Raw genomic sequence first — 27,235 nt, 5'->3', positions numbered from 1 at the left:
TCGAGTTCCAGGGGATCTAACACCCTCTTTTGACTTCTAAGGACATCATGCATAAATGTGGTGCACGTATGTACCTGCAGGCAAACTCTCATACATAACAAAATGAAAATAAATCTGAAGAATACTGATAATCTTATTTATACATATATCAACTTGAATTTTTAAAATTAATTATGTCTTTCTGTGGGTAGTATTTATTATACCTTCTTCTTACTATTATATAAGTAAAGATATTTACCTATAATGTTTAGCAAGGTTTCATGAGATTGTATGCTGCTTGACATATTAATGGAAAGAACCTGTTTTCTTTGCTCTTTACAAAACCATTTATAACTAATGGGAAAGAGTGCCATTTGAGTCCTGTTTTGTTGAAAACACCACAAGCAGATACATGTGGATCTTATTAAACATAAAAATATCTGACATGTTATTTACTTTTGAAGAATTATTATGAAATAGAAATATCCAGCTTTTTGTGACTACAGAAGTAACTACTTATGTATGTAGGGAATGTGCCTTTAAAGTGAACAGAATTGTTCACAATAAGACTTTAACAGGACCATAGATAGTATTTTATACAGTGTGTGACACAATTTACAAGTGATGGTAAAGTATTCAGGGTATGTTCAGATATCCCTTGCTCAGTTTATTTTATATGAATCTTATATATATGTATACATACATACATACATACATATACTTATATGAAATGAAAACAAGAAATAATATATAAGAAGACCAGAAAGTTCTTGTCCAGTTTATCTTATATAAGTCTATAATATAAGAAAACAAGAAATAATATATAAGAAGACAAGAAAGTTCTTATTTCTTATGCCAAATTCAACATACACAAAAACAAAAACAACAAACCCAACTTGGGCTTTAGAAGGAAACAGCCCAGTCAGGAGCTGAAAGTGCTGCTGTGCAGGCCTGACAACCCAAGCTGAGTCCCTGGAACCCGCAGTAGAAATGAGAAAGTGAAGTACAGAATGAAGTCCGAACAGAGGGAAGCTAGACGTGAGGGCTGGTGTTCCCAGGAGCCAGAGCCCGTCACTCACTGCTGCTTCCCTTCCCCAGAACTACTAGGTGGAGGCTTTTACCTGGGGTTGTATAGGAACATAATGGAGACACAAGTTAACCCGCTTGTGTGAGTTTGGCTTCTTAGTGTGCTTGCAGAGTCTGTGGTAAGTCCTCCTACTCTGTAATCTGTGCCCAGGGACTTCCAGAACAGTGCAGATGAAAAGCATCCAACAGTCACTGTAGTGGCTGACTTACTTTCCAGCTTTCCTTTTAAGTTTATTTGAATAGTTCATTGAAAGGAATTGACATTTCAATTATAATACCACTTGAGAATGAATTAGAACAAAAGAAAAAAACGGTTTTCTTCAGCTATGCAAGTAGTGTACGTATTAGGGTTCTCTACAGAAACAGTAAACAGAACTGTAAAAATATTTTAAGAAATTGGCTCATCAGATTACAGAGGTTGAGGCATCTCTAGTTTATAGTGGCAAGCTAGAGACTTAGGAGACCTGATAGTTTTGAGTTCTAGTCCATCCAGGTTTAAAAGCAGAAAAAAATCTATAAGTCCCAACTTAACAGCAGATAGAGCATGAATTCTCTGGCTTAACATTTTTCTGCATGTTTGCTGTGTTGGCAGAGAAGCCCAACCATGTAGAGGGACATTCGCTTTGCCCAGCTCATGATTCAGAAACTGATCTCATCTAAAAACAGCTTCACTGCACACCTAAAATATTTAATCAGACTCATGTGTTTTGAATACTTGTCACCAGTTGGTGGAACTCTTTGGGAAGGATCAGAAGGTGTGGTCTTGTTGAAGGAGGTCTGTGACCAGGGATGGGCTTTGAGGCTTCCAAAGCCCATACCAGGCCCAATCTGGCTCTGCCTTGTGCTTGTGGATCAGGATGTGAGTGCTTAGCTCTGCTCTGGCACCATGCCTGCCTGCCTGCTGCTATGCTCCCTGCCATAGTAGTCGTGGACTCTAGCCCTTCACACCTCAAACCCCAAATTAAGTGTTTTCTTTCACAAATTGCCTTGGTCATGACAAAACACAAAATAAGAAGTTGGTATCAGGGAGTGGACTACTGTTATGATAGACTTGATCATGCTGGGTTTTTAGAGGAATGTGGAAGACTTTGGAAATTTGGCCCAGGAAAGAAGTTTAACCCTGTAAGTGGAGTTTAACAGACTAACACTAGTAGGATCTTGGGAAGATGAGTGCTGAGAGCAATGTGAACTATGGAAGCTCAGCTCAAAAAAGTTTCAGAGGGGAGCAGTATTAGAAACTAAGCTAAAGACCATTCTTGTGATATTTTGGTAAAGAATGTGGTTGCTTTTTGACCTTGTAAAAATCTACCTGAGGCTAAATTGAAAAGCTTTGGACTAATGTAGTTGGCAGAGGAGATTTCAGTTGGCTCTATCACGTGGTTATTACTATTTACTCTTATGCAGGTCTACAATGAAGAAGAACAAGCAGGGCAAAAAAAAAAAAAAAGAATTTGAGGAGGAAAGATGGTTTAAAAAATGATATGTGGCGCTGGTTACTGCCCGGAAAGGTCATGAGGCATGACAAAACCCAGTATCAGTATCAGAGTTTTATCAGGAGGAAAGGGGCGCAAAAGAACCAGGCCTGGGGGAAAGCATGTGCAAAGAGCAGAGAGAGGGAGTGAGATAGAGATAGTGGGGGCAGAGAGAACAGAAAAAAGAGGGGGGCGGGGTCTGTGTCTGGCTCTTTAAGGCGGGCTTACGGAGCTACGCCACTGCATGCGCAGATTGCGTGACCACTCCGCGCTTCGCACACACTGATGATTCTCACACACTGATTACATAAGACACAAGACCCCTTGCCTAGCTCCTGATCTGCTCATTTGCAGTCATGCAGCTGGACTGCAGCAGAATCCAACGAAAAGAGCACCAGGAAATTTAATGTTTGAGCCAAGGCTTGTGTTGAAAGACTTTGTTCAAAATAGAATAGAAGCAGTGGTGCCCTCAGGACAAGACCCCACTCAGCTAAGCTTCTAATTTATAAAAAGATGGATTTAAGGAATTATCTATTGCTAAAAAGCAGCAACAAATCAAACCTTACGCAAATGTAATTCAAGGAGGGGTCAGGCTGCATCCCAAGTGTGGCAGTGTGTGCCCTGTGGTTCTGGCTTTAGAGTCTCGAAGGATAGAAAAATACCTTAAGACATGACATGATCAGGTTTATAATGAGATTCATATGACCTGTAGAAATTGAGCCAGAGGCAGAAAAACAACTTAGGTAGCTGTTATAGTAAATCATACTGTCTTGGCGAGCAATACTGAGCTGAATTTGAGGTGAACTTTGGAGGAGGGTGGTAGGAGCAGTTGAGGAGGGCCAGCAGGTATTTATAATTGGATGGTATGCACATTATTGTTTTAGTTGCTGTTTCTAGCCTCTTTTTATCTTTGTGTCTTAATATAGTCTAATGACATTTGTTTAGGCCTTTTAAAATTTCAGTATATTTTGTTTGGGAAAATGGCAGTGAGTTCATACGTGTTCTTCTAATGATCCCATATTTTATTTTATCTATTAAAAAGTTCATATTCTAAGATTAATGAATACTTAATGGTTGGCTAAAATTAATATAACAACATTGCTTGAGAATGTTCAAGAAATAGATCCCTTCAGGAGAGTTTCATCTTCAGAGTTGATGAATCTGCATCTGTTTGTTGCTTATTTTTCAGTTAGAGTTTCTTCATCAAACCAGAGCAGCATGTTAGTGAGACTAGAGACTTGTGTGTTGATAATCTGTGTAGCATGCTTTCTTTTTCCTTTTTTATGTAATATTTTGTTTTCAGAAACACTGGGAAGAGAAATTGATAATCTCTTGACAAAGTTTGGGAAGTAAAAAGGAAGAGAATTTAATTAGCATTTTAGGAAGCAGTGAACTTGATTAGAAAAGACTCATAAATTTTTTATAGCTGTAGAGTACAAAACACAGCTATAAAGGAAGTAGTCATATTTGAAACAAGTAAAATTTAGATTTTTGTAATGATTTTTTTCTTCATTTGATTCATTGGACTCACCAGATAGCCTTTCAGAGGGGAAAAGAGTGGAAACTACATACATAACAGCAACAGCAAAAATAATGAGCAACAAACCATTTCCTGATCCTGCAGTTACCACTGTCTGGAACTGAAGCAGAGGCCCTAGAGGGGTGCTTCTTACTATCTTTCTTCCCATGACTTGCTCGGCCTGCTGAACAACCCAGAACCATGTGCCCAGAGGTGGCACTACCCCCAGTGGTCTGGGCCCTTCTACATCAAACATTAATTAAGAAAATGCCACACAGATTGCCTGCAGGGAAATGTGATGGAAGCATTTTCTCAATTGAAGTTCCTGCTTCCCTGATGACCCTAGCTGTGTCAAGTTCACAAAAAACTAACAGCACAAATTACCTCATGTAAGACTGAACTGGAAGCATTATTAATGGTCATGTCACATAACCACCATTCTCCTTTTCATTTAATTTTGTTGCTGTACTAGAGATATAACTCAGAGGGGCAAGCATGCTAGGCAAGAGTTCAACCACTGAGCACCACCTTTATGTTTCATCCTTCTTACAGAACCTGAATCTGTCCGGCTTCACTCTGCTTCCATGTCATCGTGAACTTCTGAAATGACAAGTTCCAGCCCCAGAGTCAGTGCTCAACAAAAAAATCATGACAATCCTATTCCCCTAGTCAATGATGGCTCATAAGAGGGGCATGTTTATGGAATTCTGGTCAATTAGATAAAAGGGACAAAAATCTCTGAAATGGTTTCTAGGAAAGGTTTACTTCAATCTTTAAAAAAGACATGGAGAGGAGAGTGTCTGCCACTAGTACTGTCATGTAACTTCTGGAGCTACTTTCTGCCCATGCAGAAAATAGCCTGAAGATTAAACATGCTGACGGACAGAGTGGAGAGAACCTGGTTCTATGATGCTGTTGGCAAGGTCACCTTAACTAATGCTGGAGCTTCTTGCCTATGAGCATACTGCTGCCAGAGAGAGCCAAGACCTTGTTAAAGCTTAAGTTCTATTACAGTTCCTTATATAAATACCTAATGAAAAATGTAAGAAAACAAAACAAAAAACAAAACCATTTCCTTCTCCTAGTAAACCTATTCCTCTCTACTTGAAACCAACAGCATGCAGCAAGGGCTTCTTTTTGCACTGACATTTAGCTCACAGCTAAGTCTTTCATCCACGTCACACACACACACACACACACACACACACACACACACACACACACCATTAATCTTTGCTATTTAAAATCCTTTTTTCTTATGCATTGTCTCAAATCCTCTTATGGTCCGAATAAAAGTTAACTAAGTGAATGTAGTGCATTAGCAATGCAGAGGATGTGTCGACGAGGAGCAGAGAAAACAGGCAAAAAAGGTCTTCTCAAATAGGCCAAAGCCAAGGACATGACACACACCAAGACATGAGATTTCCAGTCAACCCACAAGTATAGAAGCCTATGGCATATCTAGGGTTTGTGGGCAATCCACGGAAAAGCCATGCAAGAACAAGCTGTGCAAAGTATTAAGAGTCAGCATGAAATATCGTCCAAAACCTTGATCTGTTCAACCTGGGCTTTTGATTTTATGAAGTAGAAAGACACGGCTGAGCAGGGGAAGCTGGAGAGAGACCTCCCAGGAAGACTAAAGACAGAAAAGGCTATTTTCTTTAGACTTTTTTCCCTAGGTTAAATCTGAAGCATCTAAATTTGGTACTCTGAGGTATGGAGAAGTTCATTTAGGCTAGGAAAAGTTAAAGGGACACTCAATGAATGTGTTAGGGTCCTGGAGAAGTCCCCAAAAGACCACCATCCATGTATGCAATCAACAAGAGTGTTTATTATCTCAAGAAGGTACCAGCATTCTAGGGCCACACATCCAACACAAAGGCAAAAATGGCAGCCCCGAGAGAAGCTTGCAGGCTCTTTTATACACAACTAAAGGATTTCTAAAAGCAATCTTATCATTCTACCTAGTGGCAGTCACATTAGTACATTTCTAATTGGTTAGGGCTATCAGGTGTAGGCTAAGGCTATAGCTTTTCCATTCTTGGGCAAGTCTGGACAGGTCCCAGACCTTGTCCTTATTTGGTTATTGCCTTGAGGTACCTGGGGAAGCAAGGGGAGTTGGCCCAGGTCTAGGAGCAGTTCTCCTCATCCTTACTGTCAGGGGTATTGTTGATTGATTGCTCTTTGTTTGTGACCTGAGACCTAGTTCTTAACCCAGTTATTAGGGGCCTGCCATATTTGCCTGGACCTCTCATTCCCCATCATCTCAAATCCTGGAAATACTTCTTCCAGGTTTACGGGTTTGTATTGTTGCTTTAAAACCATCAGTTGGACCGTGGAGATCCATGCCTTAATGAACCTGGTTAAGGCAATAATGATACAAGGTCCACAAGTCAGGGCTAAAAGAAGAAGAATCAGGGGACCAACATAAGCTGATAAGAGGGTGGTTAACCAGGGTGACCAATTGAATAAAGATTCATAAAGTTAGGGAATATAGTATAATTTCCCTTAACTAATGTTTGTAAAGTCATCCTTTTCTCACTGGAAATTAACAGGATGACTTAGGGTGGAATTTTTATAGATTTACTGAAACATGTTACTGCAGGTACCCTTTAACTAAACAGAAAGGACTTAAAAGGACTTGGTGTTTCTTACCAACATTTGTTAGTTGTGTTTGACCCTTTGGAGTTTTTTGTTGAGAAAGGTTCTGATTTAGCACCCTAGCGCCAAGAGGTATTCAGTAATTTCTGCTCAAGTATGTAATGGAGAAGTGGCTGTATGTATTCACAAGACAGTCATTGTTATTTTAAACAATTATTGATAATTTATTACCATAACTATTTTTGGATTCAAAGCCTCCATATATTTTAGCTTATTAGAAATCTAGTCTCTGCATTTCAATTAAAATGTGACTGCCTTTCTTGAATCTTTGTGAACAAAATGAGATTTCACTTTCAGTAAGATTTCACTTTCATAAGATAGTTTTAATTTTGTGCTTTTCAGTAAAACTTTTTGTTGTTTTTTGGGCTGGTGATATATATAGCTCAATTGTAGAGAAGTTGCATATCATACATAAGTAATCCTGAGTCAGAAAAAAAGAGTAGGTTTATACCTTTTTCAGACCTAAATGAGTATAATTTGCAGAAATGTAAAGTAAACATACTCTGTTCTTTAGGTAGTTTTGGGTTATTAAAGGAGAAGGAGATATATATCTCTCTCTATATATAGATATATAGATCTATCTATATCTATATATGTCATGCATGTGCACATGCGTAAGCACACACACACAGATTCTTCATTGTACTAAATCCTTTAGCATCAATGAAGGCAGAGTAGAACATTTTTACTATGTAAGTAACAAGCCTGGAGATATGACTCTTTGGTTAAGAGCACTTGCTGTTCTTCCAGAGGACCTGAGTTCAGTTCTAAGCAACCACATGAGACCACTCACAGCTGCATGTAATCCGGCTGCAGGTGAATCTGATACCCTCTTCTGGTCTCCACAGGCTCTATACTTATGTGGCACATACTCACACATAAATAAAAAATAAACCTTTTAAGAGGAGGAGGAGGAGAAGCCGCAGAAGCAGGAGAGAGAAGCAGAAGCAACAAACTAACATGTTTTGTGGTGCAGAAGAATTTGAGACAAAAAAGTGTTTCCATAGAGACCAATATTTGAAGTCTAGTTGGCATAAAATAAATAATGGAAGGAAACATACCTTACTCAGTTCTAAAACTTAAACTGGGATCTAGGCTTTCTTAAGACCTTTCACTTTATTTTGAGTTGCTATAATGTGTTTTCTTACCTTGTGCTGGAGCATTAGCCAGCCACTGTGCTATGTATGCTCTGTGGTCTCAGCAGACAGCATTGCAGCTTCAGAAAGACCAAGGCCATGGGTGAGTTGAAGGCCAAGGTCTTCCTTGTTTTCAGAATTTGTCAGCTCAAGGTGCCTGCTGTGGGACTGCACAAGCGTGCACTGACTGGACTAGATGCAGTATTCCCAGAAGGCATTATTTTTAATTGTGGAGAGGGACACCCAGCAAGTCTCCTGTGACAGGGAGCCTGATTAAGTTTCTGATATTAGCAGCTGGTTTACATCCTAAATTAATTTTTGAATATTAACTTTGGAATTGGCCTTCCCCTTGATTTGGTGTAGAACATCAAGAGAAATCAAACCTTCTTTGCCATAGTCTTTTGGTTAGAAACTTATAGCTCTGCTCAATTTCTGAGTTCTTCTGTTCAAAATTAGGAAATTGTGGGGTTTGTTCCATTGATGGTGATTCACTAGACAGTATTCATTTCTTGTGTCTCTTTAATGAGTGTCGGATGAACAGGAAACTGTGTTTCTATTACCTCTGCTAATGGTGGAGAGCAGTGGTGCAGATAATCAAAATAAAATGATTTCTAACTGTCCTGAAGCTACTGGTGCCACCGGGGACAAGTTTCTTCTAGCACAGTAATTTCATTTGGAACATGAAGTGGATTGTTCCATAATCAGTAGTGTTTTGATGATGCTTCTGTTGAAGTCACTGTGTGTATAGTCTGCAGATGCACAAGTGTTTGGGGAAGTAGTTTAAGTGTAAGTCTTGGGGGTTGGGTTTTGTTTTGTTTTAGAAAGATATAAATTACTCAGTTTTTGTGCTAGATAGAGGGGTCAGTGGTTAAGAGCACTGGCTGCTCTTCCAGAGGACCTGGGTTCAATTCCTAGCCACCACCTGGTGGCTCACAACCATCTATAATGGGATGAGGGATCAGATGCCCTCCTCTGTCATGCAGGCATACATGCAAATAGAGTACTCATATACATAAATAAGTAAGTCTTAAAAAAAAAAACACTTTTTAGGGGCTGGAGAGATGGCTCAGTGGTTAAGAACCCTGGCTGCTCTTCAGGAGGACCCAGATTCAATTCCCAGCACCTACATAGCAGCTCACTACTATCTGTAACTCCAGTTCCAGAGGCTCTGATACCAATACACATAAAATAAAAAAACAAACAAATAAATAAAATTTTAAAAAGAAGGCCATAAATTACTCAGTTTTTAAGTGATACTTGGTTCAAAAGCTTCCTACAAATAATCTTTTAAAATTTTATCATGTGTTGTATATATTTTGGGTTTTTCCCACCCTTATGTAGCTCCAGTTAACCTTAGGATACTGGTTTTCCTGCCTTGTTTTCCCAAGTTCTTTGTAATTTACTGTATTGAATGCCCAAGTTAAATGTTCCAGAATTCCCTTTGTTGTGGCCTATTTTAAAATGATGGGTTTTTTTTACATATATAATGAAGAAAACTTTTGATGTATGTGTGTTTACAGGTGGGTGTGGAAGCAAGAGGTCAGTGTTGGGTGTTGTCCCTAATTGCTGCCTACCTCAGTTCTGGAGACAGTGTCCCTCGCTGAACCTAGAGCTCACCAACTTAGCCAGCCCAGGGGTCCTTCCGTCACCACCTAGGCAGTGCTGGGTTTACAAGTGTGCTGCTGTGCCCAGCTTTTTTGCCTGGATTCAGGGATCAAACTCAGGTCCTCGTGTTTGTGCAGCAAACACTATTGACTGAATCAGCTCCCCAGCCTAAAAACAAACAAACAGACACTTTAAATCTTATTTATCTGCTCTACTCCGCCTCACTTGTTACAGAAGCATTCATGTTCTCGGTAATTTTGAGTGCTTCTTTTCAGTGTGTGCGGACAAGTTTTACTTCAAGTCTGGTATTGTTTTTCATTGTAGTTGTATGTTGATGTCTCATCATGAAGAACCAAAAGTCACAGAAGATGAAGAACCACCCACAGAACAAGACAAGAGGAAGAAGATGGTGAGTCCCAAGTGTAACTACGCGCTGTCCGTTGGGCAGTCCACTGTATATCTGTCCATTCATCCCTTGTTGAAGAATCCAAGCATCTGAGCTTTGCTCCTTGGATAGATCATTTTGAGATAGTTGATGCCTGTCTGAGAAGGGCAGAAGTTTTGCTCTTTAAAAAAGTGGGATTCAAAGACCTTATTTTTTTTTTGAGGAGACGGACTGGATTGTTTTCTTTCCCCATTATGTTATTATCTCTACAGTGACCCTTCTCTGATCTGTATCATAAGACATCGTAAAATGCCTTAACTGCTAGCCATTGATTCTTGGTATCAGAATCTGGTAAGAATAAAGAACAGGAGGTTAAGAAACTTCGAAATGTTTTGCCTTGAAATTTATTTATAATTTTTAATTTTTAATACTTACTTTGACCCTGAATGTAAACAGACACAATAAGCTTTGGGAATCTTTTCTGGTCTCTTGGCTGCAGTACTTCCTGCCTTCCCTGGGCCTGCTTTCCTTTCCTGCAATGTTTTCTGCCCAGCACAGTTCACAGGTGAACACGCACCACCATTGGGACTGAGACTGGGAGCCTGGTAATCACTGTGTGCCTTCATGGTGATTTGTGTCGTTATTCCGTTCAGTCTCAGTCCTCTTACTTTGATCTTCCAGGGCTTGATCCTGGGTGTGTGGTTAATACTGCACTGCCCTAATAGCCTCATTTAAACCAGGCTTGAGTTTAGTCCATCACATTTTCCTTCTACACTTAGAAACCGTCTCCTAAAAGAATTATTCTTATTTGTTTTCTTTTTTGGTGGGGGAACCTTTAATGGCTGAGCCATCTCTCTAGCCCAGGAGTGATTCTTAACACCAAAATATGAACCTTTTTTTCTGTGTAGTTATGTGTGACCTTGAACAGATTACCTTGTCTTTTTAGACTTGTGCCTCATCTGTGAGATTGGAAGAAAATTGGGTTAGTAGATTGCCAGGGCCTGTCAGCTCAAATCATTTTTTGATATATTTTAAAAGCCCTTAATGCCATTCTCTCTTTTCTGAATACATAGTATTTATGAATCTATCCCCAGAAACATCTCTCCTTTAAACTGAGACCTTTGGTGCTGCCCTAACATGGACCATGTATTCTCTTGACTTACAGCAGTGAGAGGCCCTTTGGTGCTGCCCTAACATGGACCATGTATTCTCTCGACTTAGAGCAGTGAGAGGCCCTTTGGTGCTGCCCTAACATAGACCGTGTATTCTCTCGACATACAGCAGTGAGAGGCCCTGACATAACTTGTTGGCCTTTCCCAGTTCTTGCCCTCCTCTTCCCAACTTTATAAGCATTGCAAATACCATTATTGTCACAGAAACATGTGACAGCTTTTTCTCCACAGCATTCTGAATTATAAATTAATAATAGGTATTCTGTCATTAGCTTCCATGTATGTTACATTAATTTTTCTTAATCTGCTAGATACATCCTTAGCAAGTTAAACTACTCGAATCTGTGATTCATTTTGCATTTAATATTTAGTTATATTATGTAGTAGTAGTCTATTTTCATTCTAATTTTATTTTCAACGTGAGTGAAATATTGTCTCAAAGATTAATGGAAGAACATAGTTTTATAAGTAATAATTTAGAATTCCTTTGCTCTAGTGTGTAGTCTTGAAGTAAATATACATTGTCCTCTATTAAGAGTTTCAGTGCCCTACTCTGAGGGGTCTGGTAAAGATACTGGCTTGCAATTAAAGGTGGGATTGTATGTCTTAACCATGAACACTATTGTGACTTATAGAGGTAGTCTTCTCATAACTTTAAACAAAAAAATCAGTTTCACTCATCCTTTTAAGGTTAAAAGCATAAATTGTTTAACTTTGTCCAATATTCATATCATTATTATATAGCAATAGCTTCAACATCAGAAGTTTTGAGAACCCTATAGAGATGTCATGGTTATCATTTTGAAGGCTAAGGGGAAACGGTTGCTAGTACATGATTTTGAGTTGTGATTTTAAAAAAAGCAACATGTTTACATTTTAAAAGGAAATTATTACTAGGAAGAAAAAATTATAACTTCTTAGGTCCAAGATAGAAATGAAAGTACGATTGACACGTCACTGCCTCAGGGCTCTGAAGATCCGTATCTGTTTCCATGGTCGCTTTGTTAGAAGATTTCCTTCAGAAAGGGGCAAGATTAATATGTCAAGTTTTCCATAGGTGTCTTATTATTTTTTAATTTTTAAAATTTTGCAGTGCTGGGGATCAGACAAAAGGCCCCAGACATATTAGGCCAGGACTCCTCCACTGAACCTCACCCTCAGCCCTCCGTAGGTTTTGTAGAAGTCACTGTATTTTATCACAAATAGAATGAGATTTCCTTTCAGGAAGTTAATCTTTTAATGCATTTTTCTTTGTTCTTTTCATCTTGAGGAAAACAATTCTTGGAATATCAAGTGCAATTCAAGTATTTCATTTAAAACACAAGCTTCATCTTTACCCATTATACTTTAATAGTAAAGTGTAGGTTTCGTGCCATTTCTAGTGAGAATTATGCCAATTTGTTGACATTTGAAGTTGTGATTTTCATGTGTGAAATGACCTATTAGGCAATTGTGATAGTTTTGAAACTCTAATTTTGAATATATTTATGCTCTTTGGTGTCTACTATTAAATTATGATTTTTTTCTTCTTATTTTGAGATCGGGTCTCACTCTGTATCCCTGGCTGGTCTACAGTTCGCTATGTAGACCAGGCTGCCCTTGAACTCGCCAAGATCTACCTGCCTTTCCTTCTGGTAGAGCTGAGATTAAGGACGTGACCAACCACACCTGGCTCGTCTCATTACTATTCTTTACTTGAAAATTTTAAATTCTGTATGTGTACAGTATATAAGATTTGTATCAATTGTAAAATGACCAACTCAGGGTAATTAGAATATGCATTACCTCACATCCTTAGTTATTTGGTCAGAAAATACTTAAAATCTGTACCCTTCAAAAGAATTTCCATATTCTTTTCCTAGTTTTTTGTTTTTTCTTTCTGAGATAGGGTCTCAAGTATCCCAAACAAGCCTTGAATTCTCTATGTATGTCAAAAATGACTCCTAATCCTCCTACCTTTACATCCCAAGTGTTATAGTGAGCCTCATGTGCCACCATTCTAAGTTCCTTCATATATTTCAAATGTATGCTACATTATACATCGAATATCCCTCATCCAAAATGTTGGGCCAGAAAATGTTTCAATTTTTTTTTAAATTTTGCAGTATTTGCATTGACTTAACCTATAGAGCTTACCTAACCCAAAATGATCAAAAATCTAGTGTTTTGGAGTATCTTGTGAGTACTCAGAATTTTTTTATTTATGAATGCTTATCATGTATTCACTGCATTCCCCACATTAAACTTATTCCTCCTGTCTGACCAAATTTCATGTGGTTTAGCATCTTGCAGATATCCCTAAGAAAACAATGAAACATATAGTCTTATATTGATGAGATAATTCTGAGGGTGAAAGTAAGATTTAGAGTATCTGCTGCTGTAAATGACAGTCTGGTTTAATATATACTTAATAGTTACATAAATTAACAATGACAATATAAGTAACTTCATACATTATTAAGCAGCACCCATATTGTCAGGAGCAGTACAAATACAGAAGGGGCTATGAAAATGCCATTTATTTGACTTTAAAATAACGATAGTAACATATATTATACCAGTTTTGCAACTAGAATCTAGATGGGGAAGTCAAGGAACAGAGACATTTGCTAAAAGTCATAGATGCAGGTAAAGAACAAAGTAAAGCCTAGCTCCCCCCCCCCTTTTTAAAAAAAAAAAAAAAAACACAGTGAGCTGTAGGATCTACTTTGATTCTTTTACATGTGTTTATCCAGTTGTCCCAACACCATTTGCTGAAGAGGTTGGCTTGGCTTTTCTTCAGTGTATATTTTAGATACTATCAAAACCATATTGCTGTAGCTATGTGAATTTCTTTTTGGATTGTCTGCATGTCTGTTTTTATACCAGTGAGTGTTTTGTTTGTTTGTTGGCCTGGGACCCAGTGTGTAGCAGAAAATGGTCTAACTCTTGATCTCTCTTTGCCTCCACCTTTCAAGTGCTGGGATTATAGGAGTATGCCACCAAGCCAGTTTACATGCTGTTTTTCTTTTATTTTTATTAGCTTACGAAGTAACAAGTTTCCTTATAGCTTCTGCCCTGCTGCCCCCCTCCATGACTGTGTCATATAGTTTGGGGTCAGCTCTTGTGATGTTTCCAGTATTGCTCTTTCTCCTTGGCTTGCTTTGGCTATTTGGTTTCTTTCTGTATGAATTCATTTCAATGCTCCTACATCATCTGGGAGTATAAATATAAACTGTTCCTCCCAGTTTCATGCTAGATCTTGAGCAAAACCCTGAACTCTGGCCGTTTTCTTCATTGTAGCTACTTTCTTTTCTTCTGGTAACTTTATTTTGTACTTTTATCTGGAATCCTGTTTTCAGTCACTCCCCCCCCCCCCCCCCCCCCCCCCCCCCCGCCTCATTTGATGTTTTTACTTTTGGGTTAAACCTTAGCTTTCTTTCCCACTTAATATCTACCAGATGTCTCAGTCTGGGAGTTGTGTATATTGAATATTTTCTAGAAGCTCTACCTCTTAATTTGGTGAGTAGTCAGGTTTGGAAACAAATAGAATAGGAGTTAAACCCCTTGATGGTCTTTTAAGACCTCCACCAACCCTTCCAACTTTCCTTCCCATCCTGTGTCTCACACTTGCTAACCTGAATGACTTATCTTCACAGAGCTATGTAGTTAAACTTTTTTATTGGGACCATCAGCTCCCCAGTAATGATAGGGAGACTTACTATAAATTGTGAAAGCTAGGCCTTAGCTTAGGCGTGTTTCTAACTAGCCCTTTTAACTTAAATTAACCCATATCTTTTAATCTACGTTCTTTTACATGGCTCAGTTACCTTTACTCTGTACTACCCATGCTGCTTCGTTGCATCTCCTGGTGTCTCTGCCCTTCTTCTTCCCAGCATCCTCTGCCTAGAAATCTTGCCTAGTTATTGGCTGTTCAGCTTTTTATTAAACCAGTCAGTGACACATTTTCACAGTGTACAAAAAGGTTATTCTACAGCATTTCCCCCTTTTTGTCTATATAAAAAGGAAAGATTTTAACTCTAACACAGTAAAATTATATACAATAAAAACAATTATCAGGTAAGGATTACATTTATAGTATCCAGTCCATTTGTATTTAGCAAATTCTGAAAAAGTACTGAATTATCTATACTATCTTGGAGAGTCAAAAGTTTTGTACCTAATTTACTTTTTTATCATAGCTTGTATTACCAATCCAAAAATATCTTTTTAGCTTAAAACATTTTTCTAGATAAACAACTTGAGCTTTTATGTCTCTTAACTTTATACACTTTACATCTCTTTTTAAAGTTTTTTTTTTTTAAATTTGGTAACAAAGAAAACTGTAACTATAACTATCTGGTATTCAACTTCATCAGAGACCTGAGAAGGATAAAATATTCTTAAGTAAACAGGAAGTGCAGAGCAAACAACTTCCAAAACTATAGAAACAACAGAGACATTTGGTTGCCTGGACAGTCACCCAAAAGTTCCTCTGTAGCATTGGGACATCCATTTCAGTCTACAGACCTAGAATATCTGACAGACTTTTCTGTGAAGCAGGAAATTTTTGAAGAACTGTCCTACCCTGTCTTGGAAAAGTTCAGGAGCCACTTTTTTGTGTCCTGCTTGTCCAATTTGGACAGTGTACTGTCAGCAGTTGAGGCAAAGGCGGTTTCTTGCCCAGTGGCTAGCTTTGCCACAAAGAAAGCAAACTCCATATGGAGTTTTTTTGATGCCCATCATCTTCTCTGAAGTAGATTGGTGCTACCAGGAGCAAACGTTTCTCACTGTCATGAAAAGCCTTATGTTATTAAAACATCTTAAATGCCATATTCTGTATATCTCTGAAGTGTTTGAAGACTACCTATCTAAATTTTATCTCTGTTTGGCCTTGTAAACATACCTTACATGACTACAAGTTTGATTGTTATAGGTGACTAACTAGTAACCTACATTTCATAATTACCCTCATAGTTTGTAATAATAACTTTCAAGGTCTGGACATTTACATTACATTGTTAAATGAGCTGCTACCTTAAACAAGAGTAGAAATGTATGTATAGTATGTTCTAACAAAAATAACCTTAAATTTCTATCGATGTACAAAAATACCTTAAACAAGAGTAGAAACATATATACACTATAACAAAAATAACCTTAAGTTTGTATCAATATACAAAAATCCACACCAATGTAAAATATTTAAGACTAGTAGTTACTGTTTTAGTCTAAAAGTAGATTCAATAATCTACCCTTTTATTCCATCATTTCTGTATCCTCTTTTTCTTTTCAGAACAAGGTCCATGAATCTAATCTACTTTGCTTAGTTTCCTCCCTGACCATGACTAAAAACAACTTGTAACCAACCCCTCTAGATGATGACAGATATCCATAACCCACTGAATGACCAAAAATCATCTATCCGCCTCTTGATAATGTGGGTGTCCTGTTCTCTAGACTGCTTCCTGTTGTTTAAGGGCAGTGGCATCTTTGGGGGACCCTGAGACAATTAGGATAATGGTCAAGTCCTGACTAGAATAGTCTGTGAGGTTGGACCATCTCAGCCAGCAGCTTTGAAACTGTTTTGAATGTAGAATTCCAAGGAAACTGCATCAGAGGCACTCGGAGAGTCTGGATCAACTAGGCCACCTGTTTTCATTGGTGAATGGTCCCCTTGCCTGAAAAAACACAGACTTTTAAAGATACCATGCATATCTGCATTACCACAAGTATGGAATATGTGGTGTGCACAAGGCAGTCAAAGATGATTTTTGTTCTATGTTTGTGCAGGTAAAAGGCATCTGTCAATTCTATAAGTTTGTTTGAACTGCATAACCAAACTCTAATATAAATTTCTATCCATTTGAAAGGATGGCATGTAATAATAAGTTATAAGGACTCAAGCTAACAAGATTTATCATGTCTTATCTCGTCTTCGAGCTGTTCTCATGCAGAGGGATTAGCTTTACAGGTCACCTGTCCTATAGTCTCTTTTGGCTTCCTCCCCCATGTCTGTAGCAAAGATACTCAGGAGGTCGCCCCTGGTCAAATCTGATCTCTATTATCCTGGAAGGCATCCACAGCCTTTCATTTCCTGTGGAAACAAAAGCATAACCTCTTCCCCAACGTAATACATTTTTCAACTTCCATTTTGAAGTTAAGGCGTTCCTAAAGTATATAGGTTGGTTTAATTCAGCAGTCCCTTCCACAATCCAATGTCTCTCAGCATCTGTTGTCTGTTCATTGTCATTCAAAAAATTCAAAATTAACAAAGTACCATATAAGGTCCAAACCCTGTGTTATAATATTTCCCATCCTTACATGGCTTATTCTTTTTTTTTTAAAACTTCTTTTTTTAAAGACTTTATTATTTTTAAACTACTTTTTATGACTGTCTATATCCTTTTTCTTTCTTTTTTTTTTTTCTTAAGCCTACACACATTGTTAAACACGTTGTAACTGTTCAGAGTTTTTTTCCATCTGAATCTGCTTTACTGTGTATTTGTAACCTTTTCTGTCTGCAGGAGCAAAACCTTAAATCTTCACGCAGCTTAGCTCAAGGCATGCTGGCAACTCAAGCCTGCAGGCAGTGGCCAGGAGAGATGTCTCTGTACCTTATCCTGCATGAGAGACTACAGGACTAGGAAGTCACCTTTGGCTCCATTTTTGTGTGTTTGGAACCTTTTTTAAAGCTTATGTGGAAATACATATCCCCACATTAGATGCCATTTGCAATCGGACTTTTTCATTGGGACTGTCAGCTCCCCAATAATGACACAGAGACTCACTGTTAATTTTGAAAGTTCAGCTGTTATCTTAGGCTTGTTCCTAACTATCTCTTTTAACTTAAATTACCCCATATCTTTTAATCTACGTTCTTTTACATGGCTTGGTTACCTTTACTCTGTACTGCCCATGTTGCATCCTCGAGTCTCCTGGCATCTCTGCCCTTCTTCTTCCTAGCGTCCTCTGTGCCTGGAAATCCTGCCTGGGGTATTGGCCGTTCAGCTTTTTATTAAACCAATCAGAGTGATGCATCTTCACAGTGTACATAAATATTATTCCACAGCAGAGCTACACTGCTCCTTCTACCTGGAGTGGCCCTTTATCTGCTTTTCTTTTCCTTCAGCTTTCCCATTTACATCTTCATTCCTATGTGAGTCCATCTGCAAACCCTACCACTACCATCAGCATCATTTGCTGTGATAGGTGGATCTTTTTTAGCACACTGTTAACCGCCCAGTTCTCATGGTTTATATGAAGATTCACTCTGGTGTTGTAACTGTGGGTTTTAACAAATTTATAATGGAATATGTAGCAGGAATTCTAATTGGTCTTAACAATAAAAACCCAGAGCCAGATATTGGGGTAAATGCTGAAAGATCAGTAAAGGAGCCAGCCACTAGAGAGACTTCTTACCTTTATGTAATCCTCAGCCTGAAAGGGCCAAGCTCCTGTCTCCACCCCACTTTATCACTTCCTTTCTCTGCCTAGCCATATCACTTCCTGTTTCCTCCTCCCAAGTGCTGGGATTAAAGGTGTGTGCCACCACTGCCTGGCCTCTAGTGGCTAGGTCTGCACTCTAATCTCCAGGCAAGCTTTATTTGTGAGTGCAGAGACAAAATATCACCACAGGCATATGTCTTAGTTACTGTCCTATTGCTATACAGAGACACCATGACCGAGGAAGCCTTTAATTGGAGATTTGCTTACAGTTTCAGGGGGGTTAGTCCAGGATCATCATGGTGGGAAGCATGGTGGCAGGCAGGCATGGTGCTGGAGCAGTAACTGAGAGCTCACAGCTGACCTGTAATTTGCAGGCAGAGAGGGAGAGGGAGAATATGACAGACTAGCCTGGTGTGGGCTTTGGAAACCTCAAAGTCCATCCCCAGTGGCACACCTCCTCCAACAAGGATATACCTCCTAATCCTTCGTAAACAACTAGTTCTATCTGGGAACCAAATGTTCAAATATGTCACATTCAAACTACTGCAGCATGTATTCTACCTATTCCTCCTCTCTTCCTCCCTCATTTTACTGTCTCCATAGTTACTGCTTTTCTAGTATATTGTATCTGGACAACATGGGAGTACGTGAGATTTTTACCATCAGAAAGTTAAAGCGGGTCCCGAGGTTCTGGTGCAGATAAAGGTGTTGCCCCTTGTTTGCTGCCATACCATGTTGTTGTGGGAGGCAGCTGGGTCTGCAGCTGCTCCAGTTCCACTGCATCTCCTCCTTGACTCCTCTAGGGAGGTGTCGATCGCTAAAGTTGAAGGGGATTAGAAGTTGAGAGATGTTTCTCTTCGCTCTTAGAGGTTCTGTAAAGGCTTGCAGTATCGCTTTGTCCTGCTACTTGGGCCATATGACTAGGACAAAAATAGACAGTCTTCTGTAAACGTTTTCTGGCTCCTATAATCTTGGAAAATTAAGTCCCAATAACAACTCCTCCTCCTGAGTTTTTTGAGACAGACGCTCATTATGTCACCTCATTGGTGTTTAGCCTCAACTATCTAGTTGCTGGGATACTGGGCGTGTGCCACCATGCCTGACCATATAGAGCTGTCTCTTAGCACCTCTGTGTTCCTCGTTGAACTTTGGTAGCTAGAGCAGGTTTCTCAGTGCCAATCAGCATTTATGACATATAGCAGGAACTCAACAAATGGTTCATGAATGAATGAGAAACCACTGTAGAGACAGAACTGAAGTGACATATTCCTAGAAGGGTGTAGCAACAATCATGTGTGAGGCAGAAACAGTTATTGACATTTATATGTTATCACTAGTCTGTCAAACCATAGGAATAGCTAGAAATAAGGTAGCTAAAAGTGGGTGGCTTTTCCATAGGTTGCTTGATCATTCTGTAGAGCTCCTACAAGTCTGCAAGATCAGCAGAGCCAGCACCAACAGTTCATCTTAGGGCTGGTCTCTTTCTCACCTAGCTTCAGCTCCTGAAATGGACTCCAGATGAGCTGAGCAGAAAATCTTAAAAGCAGTAGGATGGAGAAAGGTACATTAGACAGTGGCCCACTATCCTTAAGGGATATGTCCAAGACCTCAAGTGTGTGCCTAAGAATCATGGATAGTACTTAACCCTATGTGTTCTGTGTTTTAAAATGGTTTGGCTTCTGAATGAGTAAGATTCAAACAGCATAGTAAGTATCGAACAATAGTAACTTCTTGTAAAATAGATAAAATTATAACATATACTGTGATAAAAGATTGGGGATTGTGGTCTCTGTGTCTGAACATCTTGCTCAAGTGCACTAACTCTTTGTAAAGATGTGAAATGGTATAGTGCTTATCCTTGGGGAGATGAAATATGGCAGTTCTTATGACACAGCATGAGAGTACTGCATAAAGGTTACTGGGACATAAGCACTATAGTACCAAACCATAACACTGAATCTTATAATCAGTAATGGCTTAGTAGCTGTTTCGGTTATTGGATTCAATGTTGTATATTGTTGAATATAAAAAGTATTCAATCTCTACTTAAAACTTAACAAATTTCACTTCAATGCTAATGGAAGACAGCGTCTTGTTTTCTAGTTTTTCTTTAGCCAACAACAATGTGAATTATTACATAGTGCTCAAACCATGGCAGCATCATAGGAGACCCTTGTCTCAGATTGTTTACCTATAGTATTGGAAACTTACCCACTGAATGAAACCTCATTCATTGAAACAATGCCCTGTCATTAGCATAGAAGCACTCATATTTGTTACTTTATGGCTTATAATCTGATTTTTCCTTTGAAACTTGGGGAATGTGCTGGGCATGGCATCCACACATGCTCAGCACTTGGGCTAAAGTCGGGGGAGCCAAGAGTTCAAGGACAGACTGAGCTACTTGGCAATAACCTATGTTAGAAAACAGAAAGGGGGAAAATCCTGAAAGTTATCATTTTTTTCTTAAGCGTTTGGCACGTAATAGTCTTATAAAACTTGAGGTATTATAGATAATAGGGAAACCCAGTTATAATATACCTGGGATCTGTGTGCTAGTGGAAAACCATTTTATAATCAGGTTATAACAAATAATTAATATGAAACCATTATGAGTAGGTAGTGCCTCCTGTAACTGTCAGCAATGCTTGTTCATCTGTAAAGCTTTTATTGCAGCATAAGGTAATGTATTTATTGCCCTGATTGCATTTATAGGGATAGTAATTTTTACTAAAGCAGTTCAGAGAATATTTTGTACTTAAAAACTGTTTCCATATTTTCTTTTTTTAATAGTTTACTTTCTCTATATTTTTTTAAACTTTTTATGAGCATTGGTATTTTGCCTGCGTGTATGTCCTTGTAAGGGTGTCAGGGCCCCTGAAACTGAGGTTACAGACAGCTATGAGCTGCCATGTAGGTGCTGGGAATTGAACCCTGGTTCTTTGGAAGAGCAGTCAGTGCTCTTAACTGCTGAGCCATTTCTCCAGCCCCGTTTCCATATTTTCAATCATTTCTTCAGAATATTGGCTAAAATCAACATAATTTTCTTGTTTGAAAATTTTTTAAAGATTTTATTTGTATTTTATGTGTGTATATTTGTCTGTGTAAGTGTATGCCACATATTTGCAGTGCTCACAAAGGTCAAAATCCTCTGGAACTAAAGTTAAAGATGGTTATGTACCATCTGATGTGGGTACTAGGAACTGAACTCACGTTCTCTGCAAAAGCAGGAAGTGCTGAGCCCCAACAATATAATTCTTAAGCTGTAATATTAAATAACCATTTAGAAAATAGTAAGTACAAATTACTGTTTCTCATTCTGAATGATGTTATTTTCATACATATCTATACTTGCATATGTATGTATCATTACTTATGTGTTGTCACATGTATTTATTATCACACCACCAAATCAGATCTCTTAAGACTCAATTATTAAAAGTCTAAATCCTTCATAATACATAAACATGTAAAAAAAAATCTGAATTCTCATACTCACGCAGTTCTGTGCTTATTCTTGGCTGTGTGGTCCTACCTGCTGTAGTTGAGGAACTGCTTCTCTTGACCTCCACTCAATGGCAGTCAAGTACCATCTTCCAAAGGGAACGTTTTCTTTTGTGTTCATCCCATGAATGCATTTTCCAATAGTCAGCATATGCAAAGTGTTCATCTTTATAAGCAGTGTTTCCTCGACTGCAGTGTGTATTCCCTTCTGCATCCCTGTCTGCTGGTATATTTGATCAACAGTGTATACACCATATTAAAAAGCCTCGTAATATTACTAGCTAAGTAACAAGCTGATTTCTTAAAGGTTTTTCTTGTTTCTATGTTTTGCAAAATCTGCATTTTTTTTCTCTTAAAATTTGCCAACCATGGCCAGCATGGTGGCATGCTCCTTTAATCCTGGCACTCGAGAGGTAGAGGCAGGCAGTTCTCTGTGGATTTGAGGCCAGCCTGGTCTACAAAGTGAGTTACAGAACAGCCAGGGCTACACAGAGAGACCCTGTCTTGAAAAAAAAAAAAAAATAGCAACTGTTACATCTAGATGACACTGAAATGTACAAAGTGCCCTTTGAAAATGTATGATTTTATCTAAGACTGACTTTATAAGCAATAGTAAATACTTCACAGTTGTGGACTTAACTTAGCTTTCCTTACAAACAAGACCCCTTTGGTGGTGCATGGTGGAAGCAGGAAGCCTGTAAGTTCCAGGCAGTCTGGACTACACAGTGAGATGCCAACTCAGAAAGCCAAAGGTCCTGTGATAGGGCACTTGTCCAGTATGAGCAAGACTCTGGGTTTAATCCCTAGCTGTGCACACACCCTTTAAACCACCACTGAATGTAACTCAAGTCCTAGAAATACTTTTGGAATAAGCAAGTCGGCTTTTAAGAACTACAGAGTTGTCAGTGACATTAAAAGAGAGGCTAGGAACTAATGAATTGAAGTAATCCAACTGAGATGTAATAAAGGCAGGAATTGATAACTAGACACCCTCCTAAGACAGCAGTTTTTCCTTAGATGGAACTAAAATGTTAATCAAAAAATAGTTTGAGATCATTGAGGTCAAGATCCCCCCAGCAGGCTTTGTAAGGGCAATCACAGACACTGGAAAAGACAAGGCTGTTGACTGTGGCTTGGGAATTGAATAGAGCAGTGGCTCCTAAGTGCCTTTTTTTATGTTTTCTGTTCATTTTAGTTGAAACTTAAAGCTAATTGCCTGCTGATACCAGTATTGTTCTTGAGTATTGCAGGCAGTCTTACTATTACCTCTTTATTTAGTTGAATACTTACTAAAAACCCTAATCATTGAGTTCAGATACTGCTGTTCACTTGGAAAGTGGCAGTGTGGTACTGACTGAGTGTAATAAAAGCGCCCAGGCTGTGGATGAAGAATTGGAACCCACATGGGGAAAGTCTCTTTTCTGTTTTCATTTCTGATTTTCCCTTCTGCCACCTTCCTCCTGTCAAAGCATTGCTGTCAATATGGGAGCTATTATTTTACAGAGATTTTGAAAATATAAGTGACTTATATTAACTTAAAAATCACAAATAAAATGATTACAGATATGAAATACTGTTTTCCCAAGGAAACCTTTACTAATGTGGTGTGTACCCTTCCCAGTATTTTATTTGCACTTAAGGGCCAGCTAGTCCAGCATAATTGGTGAGCTCCAGACCAATGAGGGGCCCCGTCTCAAGAAAGTATACTATACATTAGTATATAATGTATGTGTATATATATATATACACTATATATATATAGTGTATATATATATATATTCTGTTTTGTTAAGTGTTTCTTAGGTATAAATATACGAATATTTTTCCTGCTAGGCAGTGATGGCGCATGCCTTTAATCCCAGCACTTGGGAGGCAATGCCAGGCGGATCTCTGTGAGTTTGAGCCCAGCCTGGTCTACAGAGCGAGTTCCAGGACAGGCTCCAAAGCTACACAGAGAAACCCTGTCTTCAAAAAACTAAAAAACCAAAAAACATATATTTCCATGAATATCAATTTGTTTTGCATCATTTCTTTTAATGGTTGCATATAATGGAATTCTATTGAATGAGTTTCCATCTCACCCCCACATCCTGGGTATTGAACACAGGGCCTTATATCTATTAGGCAGTTACTCTGCCACTGAATTACATTCTTGTCCCCTCATGAGTCTTGAGCAGCTATTCTTTAGACAGTTCCTGCAGAAGCTTGAGGACCTAAGTTCTATTCCAAGCACTCATGTAAAATGCCAGACATGGTAAACCTAGTGCTAGGGAAATTTTCTAGGGCTTGCTAGCCAACCAGTGAACTACAGGATCAGCCAGATTAGCTTATCAGTGAACTCCAGGACCAAACTAGTTTAGCCTAAAAACTTGGTATCCTTTTTCCATGCAGCATCGTTTAAATATAAAAGAGTAGCTGACATAAATATAGTGATTCAGACTTGGGTATTTGGCATACATTATTCTTGAAAGGCCAGCCTGTCACCTTAAGGAAAACAGTGAATAGTATATATTGCTTAGTGCTAAATTTGAACAAGCAAAATTAGAATTTTGGAAATTGTATATATTTTATCCCCCTGAGTTTGATAGCTTTCTACTTATTTTTCACATGTATCCAGCAGTGATATTAAGTTTAGAATATTTTGATAGTGAAATATTTTCAACATTTATATAACTCAGTGGACCTGTATTTTGTAAATGACTAGTATTAAATTCATATTTAAAAAAATCATTCAAGGGTAAAAGACTTATTCAAAGGGCAAGATAGATTTTAATATAACAGAGAATGGAAAGTTCACAGTATGGTTTCAGATTTCTTGTTGTTAACTGACCTTTAAGAAAATACTACTTGTGAGTTTTATAGTAATGTTTTTAAATGCACCTGTAATGATCTAAAATGTTTTTACACATCTATTCTTTCAATTACATTTCTAAAAAGGACTGGTGGTTTGTTTTTTGTTTGTTTTTCTGTTAATTTAACCCAAATACATAGGACAAGAGATTGAATGTAGAAATAGATGTGAGGATTCAAGATGTTTTTTTTTTTTCCCCTATTGGACTAAAAATTACAGAGCTTTGTTAAAAGCTAAAATAATTATCTTTGAGTTTGTAATCCTTTAATAGTTATAGATGCATGTCTTAAATGATTTTGACTTTGATAAACAAAATTGCATTCTGTTCAGAGAATTAGAATGCTGGCTGTCAGAATTTCTTTAAATAACAGGGATTCTTGCCAGGCCTGTGGTGCAGGTCTATAAACCAGCAGCAGGCTAAAGGCAGGAGTTCTGTGAGCCAAGCCTAGCCTGGGCTGCATATGAGTAAAACCCTGTCTTGAAAACAAAAAGAATCTGTTCACTTCGCTTTTGTGTGTTTTAAATTAGTTCTAAAACTCAACTGCTGGGGAAAAGGTGATTTGTGAGCCTAGGAGACTGGTTCAGTCAGCAAATCATTTACATTATAAGCACTGGGACCCATGTGAGAATACTGGACATTGTTCCATCCTTGCAACGCCAGTGCTGGGAAGACAGACAAGAGGGTCTGGGGCTTACAGGCCAGCTAGTCCAGTGTTATTGGTGAGCTCCAGACCAATGAGGGTCCGTCCCCGTCTCCAGGAGGGGAACGGAATGGTGTTTCCGAGGACGATACTTGAGGTTGTCCTCAGCCTCCACATGTGCACTCCACGTGTGTACTCATACCTGCACTTCTCTAGCAGTTCTCTCTAGGGCTCAAACTCAGGGCTTCCTGCTTTCAATGCATTCGCTTTACCAAGGGAAGTGAGGTTTGTTAAATTTCCTTCTCCCCCTGCTTCCTTTCTTGTTTCTTCTAATAGAGCCTCTTGTAGCCTAGGCTGACCTTGAACTTGAAATAATGAACCTCCTGTGTCTGTGTCCTGGATGCTAAGATTATGTGGCTACACACCACCAGGCCTGATTTTGTGTGATGCTACATAGAGATTGAATCCAGGGCATCATGCATACTGTGCAGGCTGCATCCTCAGCCCCCCCCCCCCCTTTTTTTTAAGCAGGGTGGCATCATCTAGTCTAGACTGGCCCGAATTTGCTGTATATCTGAGAATGATCTTGAATGAGTCTCCTCTGTCCATTTCCCAGAGGACTGGCCAAGTCCTAAGAATATGTGTAACCTACCACACTCAGCTATTTACTGTTATTTTTCTTCCTTTCATTATTTAGGGAATACTTTATTAATTTCTGTAATCAGAGCAGAAAAACGTTGGCAAGAAAAGATTCAAGATTGTATGTAGCCACACTGCATACCGTAGAGGAGGAGAGGGCTTCATGGCATTTCCCAGCTCCAGGACCTTACCCCATCCCTATAGGTGCCGTCCCCTCCCCATTCGGTTCATGACAGATACGCTCCTTCCTCGTAGTGCAGGGCAGAGCTCCTCTGCACGTGTCTAGCTCAGTTCCTTTCTCCTATGTATTCGGCCTGCCCATCGCCCCTCCCTCCAACTCTGTCCCACCACCTCTGTCTGTCATAGTGCACAGTTCAGATCCCTTAGTTCAGCCATGTAGGACAGCCTCTTTTCATGGTTCAGTGTAAAATCGTTTGTTTTGAGCTACGGTCTCACTGTGTATCTCTGGCTGGCCTCAAACTCATGATCCTACACTGTTTTTGGATTGTGAATGTCCATGTCACTGTAGGAGCTGGAGCTTGGTCTCTGTTTAGGAAACTGACCTTGGGTAGTCAGGTGTACCCCTTTCAAACAGTGCTTGGTAACTGATTCTGAAACAGTCTCATTTCACATGAATTTGATCCTTAAACAAAAAGCAAGACTTTTTTTTTAAGGAATTGGCACAAACTTATTTATAGTTTTAAATCTTGAGTGCATTGTAGATATCCAGTGGTTCCATTTTTATGTGGGTTAAATCTTGGTATGCTCAGTTCTCTGTGATTTTCGGAAACTGCCCTAAAGGAAGATGAGTAGTGAGATGTATTCATATCATGTATTTTGAGATGCCTAAGTAGTATTGTTTTCTACTGTAGCTTTCAGATTTCTTTTTCTTTTAGATGAAATTTGCTTTTTTTAAAGTGTTTGTTTCTTTTTTTTCTCTCATACAATATGTAACTTACATTTTTAAAGCTGTTGCTTTAAGTCTGCATTTGGCTTCTCACATCATTTAGTAGTACAGGCATTGCTGTAAACTTGTGTTGTGTGCCACCTGCCTATTAAAGTATCTACACAGCTCTTAAATTTTGTGAAACCATTTTGAGCTCTCCAGCAAACAAGCTAAATAGTCAGGAACTAGTATCCCTTTCCCAGAGGTAGTG

At 38.7% G+C, this 27,235-nt stretch overlaps 1 protein-coding gene across 2 annotated transcripts in view; it reads left to right on the top strand.

Moving 5' to 3' along the window:
• The window catches only part of Ipo11 (importin 11), a 176,280-nt gene that overhangs the window by 135,496 nt on the left and 13,549 nt on the right, over positions 1-27,235 (top strand). For both annotated transcript variants that reach the window (XM_052743242.1, XM_052743241.1), the window contains one exon: positions 9,783-9,867. In XM_052743242.1, coding sequence (XP_052599202.1) covers positions 9,783-9,867 — 85 coding nt within the window. The remainder of the gene's footprint in view (positions 1-9,782; positions 9,868-27,235) is intronic.

The sequence above is a fragment of the Peromyscus californicus genome, unplaced genomic scaffold (genome assembly GCF_007827085.1).
Source record: "Peromyscus californicus insignis strain IS unplaced genomic scaffold, ASM782708v3 Scaffold_18__1_contigs__length_77618521, whole genome shotgun sequence".
NCBI lineage: Eukaryota > Metazoa > Chordata > Mammalia > Rodentia > Cricetidae > Peromyscus > Peromyscus californicus.
Note: the sequence above shows the minus strand (reverse complement) of the source record. Positions and strands in the feature narration are given on the sequence as shown.